Source organism: Sinohyriopsis cumingii, unplaced genomic scaffold (assembly GCF_028554795.1).
Source record: "Sinohyriopsis cumingii isolate HCF-2022 unplaced genomic scaffold, ASM2855479v2 utg003415l, whole genome shotgun sequence".
Taxonomy (NCBI): domain Eukaryota; kingdom Metazoa; phylum Mollusca; class Bivalvia; order Unionida; family Unionidae; genus Sinohyriopsis; species Sinohyriopsis cumingii.
The window spans coordinates 3,996-11,194 of record NW_028316482.1 but is presented as its reverse complement, the minus strand read 5'-3'; the positions used below and the strand labels follow the sequence as shown (position 1 = coordinate 11,194).

Here is a 7,199-nt window from a genome sequence, read left to right as displayed (position 1 = left end):
CTGTAAGCTGTGTGATAAAGAAATATATGTTGATAAACAGTAAATGTACTACTTAATTAAAACAAACTGTTTAGACCTGATCCATCACCGCTCCAGGGAATCAGCTGAAATTCTAAAACCGTTTCAGACATATATAGGTTACGAAATCGTATTTTCCAATGTTAATGTTCTACATCTTGAACGTTTAAGTAGGAACTGAGAACTATTATGAAGGAATGTTCGCATGCACGAATAACCAGACAGAGAAACCACATAATGTCCATTGTTTTTCCTTTTGTAACGTCAAACGTTAAAAGTTAGATGTGATGAACTATATGGGTGGGGTAGGGTGATATCAATATTTTATTTAAACTATTATAGAAGTTAAATTTAGTGAAAGACAGATTTAAAGTTCTGAGCCCCCAGCCAGCAACGCCGGCGGTTAGATGGTAAAATATACAAAAAGGTCGAAAATCAATGAATAACAATTTAATAAAAATTCAATAATTAAATGACTCAAATTTCCCATTACACTCCTTCCTCTCGACACTTTATTTAGCATATTGCATCACATGAATAGCAGTGTGAATTTGATTTTCATTTGTTCTTGTATTTCAACTCATATGTTGTACCTTTTCTAATTTTTCCCAATTTATTCTTCTCTTCATGTCCGATCTTTATCCAAATTCCTTCACATCGTCCTCCACATTCTCCCCCATGACTACACTCCTGTCGACGTGACTGTCTCGGCTACAGTCTGAAATCCGTCTCCAACTCGTGAAGACTTGGGACCCAATGGAACCGGAAGGTCTCTGTCTCCACAACAGCTACATTTTCGAGGCTTTGTCTTTCCTCAGAATCTTCCTCTAATGTCTACCGCCAGATTACGAGTGGCTTCTTATTCGGAGTAAACACTATTGATCTGAAATCCTTCCAGGCGAATACTAAATTACTCTTAGTTCGGAATATATCATTCTGGTATGAACTCTAATCGCACCCTCAATCTCAATTTTTGATTGGATATCGTTGTGTACCGATCAAATCAAGCTTAGCGGACAATGTCCTTTTCGCTGTCTGTCGGAGATGGGGCGGATAAGAACACGCCCCTTTCGCCCCCGTGGACTTTCCTTTTGATCATTGAACCAACATTTAACATATAGTTGTGATAACGGCAAGCCTTTGTTAAGTGACGCAACCGGTCGCCCATGGTAACGTAAGTTGCCCCATGCTGGCTGGTCATGATAACCTTGCGTAATAGTTCAACACTAATCCTGCGGCAATGTTTAGAGCTCAAACACAAGGCTGCGGTAATATTCCCAAGACAGGTATATTATAGCTGTTACATCACTCTATAAGCTGGGGCTCATCAAATGTGACACCCAGCACACTCTTGAGAATATAATCGGATTTCCCCCCAATAATGCTCCAAATGCAAATGTGCGTTACTGCACGGAATAAAATTAACAAAAGCATGACGCTATAAGCTATACGCTGACAACGGACACGAATATACACATAGCATACGTTTATCTACTGAGCGATCAATGCCGTTTCAGTGCTTCACTTCATGTAATCGGTACCTACGATCTCGGTTCCTTGCACGTATCTGGTCTGCATCTGGTACTACTGTAGGAACAGCGACCATCGCATCAAGCATTCAGTCTACATTTTCGCCTGCGTCAGATACGCGTGAGGTTGGTCGGTCTTCAATATTAATTTCCATCCGTATATGTACCGCTCGATCCGTGATATCCCGAACACGATTCCGAGGCATTCCCTCTCCGATACGGAGTAGTTCTTCTCGGCAGCAGACAGTTTCCGACTGCCGTGCGCGACGGGAAAAAGCGACCTCTTGTGATATTGTGGTAGTACTATTCCCAGGCCCGTGTCACACGCGTCAGTGTTGAGTACAAAGCTTTTGGACGGATCCTTTCTTTAGCGTTAGGAAGGCGTGCACACAAGCATCCATCCAAATAACTTTACTCGGGGCCCATTTCCTGGTAATATTAGACAACGGACCCGCAATCGGACTTAAATTGGCCATTTACCTCTGGTAATACCCGGCCAATTCCAGGAATGACCTCCCCTCAGTTTTTGTGTTGGGGCGGTGTTTTGCACTTGCTCCATCTTAGACTTCTCTGGGGACAGCGTGACTCATTGGGTGACCCAAATAGTACAATGCCCGCAATCCATTGTGACATTTGGAAGGGCGGGCTGTCAACCCCGATTAATGTAGACGTTCCAAAACGTTGGCGAGAAGACAGAGGTGCTCACCCAACGTCTCTGTGGCTAGCAAGAGATCATTTATGAACTTGTGAATACACCTATCGCGTAAGGGTTCCAAGAACCTTCGAATCATTCTAGCGAAGAAGCTGTGCTCATTCAGCTTCCGGTAGTCGACACAAAAAACCGACGGGTGCCATCCTTCTTCTGTACTAAGACTACAGGATACCTGTATGGAGAATCGGAGGGTTCTATTATTCCCAGAACAATCATCTTCTCGATCTCTTCTCTTACAACTTGTCGTTTCGCGTGGGGCAAAGGGTAAGGTTTCCGTTGCACTGGCCGGTCTTCCACCAGCTTTAATCCGAACTCGGAAAGTGACGTTCTCCCGGATATTTCCGTAAGCACATCGGAATACCCCGCCAGCAACATCACTCTCTCTCTTCCCGCTGATCCGCAGTCAACATGGGGTCACACTCTACGTCCAAGTGTGTACCAGCCCTCGTTAAAGGACAGTTCGGGATGGTGTTCGCTCTTCCGTGTCGACTTCAGCGTAGTCGGTGACGTTCGTCGCGATTGCAAAATCGGTGGCGGTCTCTCTTTCTCGGTATCTCTTAAGGAGATAAGCATGGTACAACTTCTCCTTAGTCGGTAGCCGTATCCGATAGGTTTGACCTTCGACCTTCCCGGTTACGACATATGGCCTCCCCAAAAAACCTTCAGTTTTTGTATTCTTGGGGCAGCAGCAACAACATTCTGTCCCCAACTTCATACTGGAATGGTTTCGCGCACTTGTCGTAATACCTCGCCTGACGTGATTTCGCTCGCTTGAGGTTATCATGTAAGAGGGTTCAAACATGCTTCCAGTTTGTTTCCCAAAGCCGCGACGTACTGATAGGTAGTACGTTCCACTTCGACAGCGTGATCGTCCGACCAAAGGTGTCTTAATACGGTGATGGGACCACGTACGGTCCTCCCGTTCAAGAGTTTAAAGGGAGAAAACCCTAAGCTCGTTTATGGTACTTCCTGACATGCGAAAAGCATGGCAGAAATATACCGATCCCAATCTTTGGGACGGCCGTCACATAGCTTCTTAAGCGTGTTTTTCATAGTCCCATTAAACTGTTTGACCAGTCCGTTACATTGTGGGTATACGGTGTAGTCGGGAGGTGCCTAATCGACATAACTCGGTTCGCTACTCCCATCATGCGACTCATGAATTGGGTCATTTGATCGGTAAGGATCTCGAACTAATTACCAAATCTCAAGCAGCGCTTAAGCGAAGGTTTTCGAATCAGTATTACGCAACGTGACAGCCATTGGATAGCGTGTAGCGTAATCTACGACCATTAAAATATATCTATTCCCAGTGCCGACGCGAGTTTTGTCGGTCCGATCAAATCCATCGCGACGCGTTGAAATGGTTCATCGATAAGGGGTGTAATCCCCAAGTGGACAAGTCGATGATCCGTTTTCGGTGCCATTCTCTGACACTTATCACAGGAGAGACAGAAAGGCTTAACATCTCAACATCTCTTTGGACCCAAGGCCAATACAATCATTTGACAAGACGATCATGTGTCTTGGCAACTCCCAAGTGTTCTTCTATGAGACTTTCATGCGTGAGTTTCAACACCTCAACTTGCTTCTCCTTAGGCATGAAGACTTGCTTGAAGTGCCCGTGTCATTTCATGGCGTGGAAATACAAGATCTCCTCCTTGTATACGGACTTCACCGCGTTATTCGGAGTTCTTTATCCGTTCCTTCTTCAGCTTTTTCATGCAACTGCGTCAGAGTTGCGTCTTCCTGCTGCGGTTTCCTCAACTCGTCCGAAAATACGTTACTGACCGGTGTTGACATAGCTTCCATTGGCGTCTGTTTCGTCTCACGACTCTTGGGCCTGGTTTCCACAGCACTCACCGGTGTCTGTGTGCAGGTGTCAGGGTTCAGTTTTGGTAACACATAACGACATCTCAGTATGATTTGACGCGATAGCATATCCAAGCATGCAGTTTCTAATTTCCCCTACACGTACGGTGAATCGAGGTCAATGACAGCCACTGGCAAAGAGTCACGCGCGCTGGACTTCAATTGCTCCCCTGTATTGTCCTCAGGCTTCACGCATTTCTTGTCGACAAGGACGGGAACGTTACATCCAGTGTCATAAAAGAGGGTGGAACCTTCTCCATTGACATTTGCGGACGCGAGGTTTGCTAGGCCTGTTATCATGGGTGTGGCCTGTCCAGGTCTGTGGGTGGTATCCTTACCTGTAGATCCCCTGTACGAGCTTCCCACCAGCCCAGAAATCAAAATTGTATCGTCGTCTTAGTTGTAAATTGTCACATATGCATTATACCTCAAATTTAAAATACGTGTGTCTTATATTTTCATACTAATGCTTCATAATTCTCTATATACAAATGTATTTGCAGTAGACATATAAACACCAAGAACTTACAAAAAATAAAGTAACGAGAAAACGAATTTTGAAAACAAATATCATTGGCATCATAAAACCCGAAACTCTGTCCATAGCTGCGAATGGAAACTATATTCGAGTCTAACAGACGAACCAATCCAGTTACAGGTATTTTGCCAAATGTTCAAGACGTCGCTTCCAATCATGTAAAGCATTTTCTGGCACATATGCCAGTATTTACTTTGAAATGGTAATATGCGTTCTCGATCTTTACCTCTCTGGGGTCATTTTACCACTATACATAACTTTTGAGATTGTCATCTCTGCAGGTTACAACCACTTCTGCGTTTGTTCCATATTCACTATAAATTTCCACTTTAAATTGTAGGTACGCAGTCTATTAATCATAGTTTTCATCTATTGGGAAGCGTAAAGAAGGAAACTTAAGTCGTTTTAAGAGTACAAAGAGTTCTAAGGTGTCTACCGATACCCCACTGTTTCCTTAAGCTAAGATCGTTAAAAATATTGGAATTAATTTAACTTATTTTTGCAGTCACCATCATTGCACATTTGCCTTTCCAATAATGATCCTTTGCAATCACCTTCATTAGCATGCAGTTTTGTACAGTTTCTGTAGCGTTCTTGGAAGCTTAGACCACAAGTTACTCCGCAAGCTGACTAATTGCTCTGCTGACTATTTGCTCTACTGACTGAGAATTCCTCTCCCAATACCTCAAAAAAAGATGTGATTTACTATGTACATTGAATGCATTCCCTCAAACCTGTGTAATACCTTATAAAGAAAAACGCTCACCTTCGCATATATCTGCAATGAGACTCTCTTGAACTAGTGTCAACTCAACAATACTGTTGGTATGAAACATGTTGTCAGAAGATGCTAGTGTTCTCAGTTCATCCATTAGAGTGTAAGATCCTACGGTGATGATATATATTTCAATGCTTTTATTCATCAGTTGCTGACCAAAGGATTGTAATTTGTCTTGGTCTTTGATTGACACATCTGTCACCAATATAATTATGTTCACCATATTTGGCCTGGCAGTTGCCATGTTGACGAATTGGAGTAGTATTATTGCTGCCAGTACAGATTTTAAATCTGCGTTGCCGAGTGTGTACCAGAGATACTTAATTTCATCTAGAAATTGACCCTTTGTTTTAAACTGATTCATGTCAATCTGAATATAGGCCATATCAGTGAATGTCGCGATGCCAATCTTGGTTATAGCATTAGCATCCATCAGATGGTCAGTCATGTACCTGACAAACACCTTCTTACTGGATAAACGACTGGATCGAATAACATCAGAAGAATCAACCAGAAACATTATATTCCTCGGAGATGAAAAACAATCTGGAAGTAAAAGTATATATCTTTATTGTCGATTTGGGGGACGTTAAGGCTCATTACAAAGTGGACGATTCAGCATTGCATTACTGTTAAATATCTAAAGGAATGTATCTTTAATGTAAATTCACAGACGTAATCATCATATTTAGTTTGTGTTATAACGGTCCTATTTAGATATAATAGGGTCACATTTCTAAATTAAATTCATAGACATATTAAACAGCACTTTGGTTTAGTAAATCATGTCTAACAGACACATGAATAAGACTGCAACTGCTCGGAAGAGACATAATGTTAAAGCAAAGTTTTGTTTTTTCTCATATTTATTCGGCTCAAATGAGCGGAAATTTCGCCCATAACGTGATATATTGCGTCAATCTAATGAGAGTCCGCTAAAAGCAGAATTTGGCTGCATTGATTTTATTAACATTCATAAAAAACTGTATTAAAATGTGGACAGTGTTTGCTACTTGAAAAATTAAGTAACTGTTTGATCATGACAAAGAGTGAGTTTTGTTAATTGAGTTTCTTTTTAAGCAATTACGCTATAATTGTATCATTTTTGTATCTATAATCATATTATAAACCCGGATATATTTATTATCATGCTATTGAAATACATTTTAAACTGAATGTAATTTGTTATTTTGATTGTTAAACTTAATAGCTGCATGCTTAATTCATCGATATACAAAATAGGATAAAAAATTACATAGATTAATTCGTTCATTTAACTTTGTCTTGCTTTAGCTTATATTGTACACATTGATCTTTGCCTATATATTTCGTCAATGGACCTTACCGGTGCCTTGAGTAAATCCCCTCTGCAAGCAAATCCCCGTCATAAAGGAGAATATGAAATATTGGTACCCCATGTATCACGAATTTCTGTTTTAAGACGAGCATGTACCTTTCATACCTTGCTTTCATAAAGTACTTGATTATCGGGTCAGAAAAGTTTATCATCTTGTCAAAATTGTAGTAAGAATATACTTGTTTTGAAGATTATATTAAAACTTCATTTAAAGGAGGTCAAATACATAGATAAATAATATAATATCTTGCTTATATAACGGATTATAGCTGCAGATTGTACACGATTGCAATCTTAATAAAAACAATATTAGAATATTAGAAAAGGATAAGAAATGCAAGGATTAATCAAGAAGGGTTAACAGTTTCGGGAGTATTCTTTAAAGATGGGATTCA

The 7,199-nt window shown here is 41.0% G+C and overlaps 1 protein-coding gene across 1 annotated transcript; it reads right to left on the bottom strand.

Annotated features, from left to right (window-relative positions):
• Positions 1 to 5,415: 5,415 nt before the first annotated feature.
• Positions 5,416 to 5,967, bottom strand: LOC149769620 (collagen alpha-1(XIV) chain-like). The gene has a single exon (XM_089949800.1). It carries the CDS (start codon positions 5,965 to 5,967, stop codon positions 5,416 to 5,418), a length of 552 nt encoding a protein of 183 aa, XP_089805926.1.
• Between the last annotated feature and the right edge of the window lie 1,232 nt (positions 5,968 to 7,199).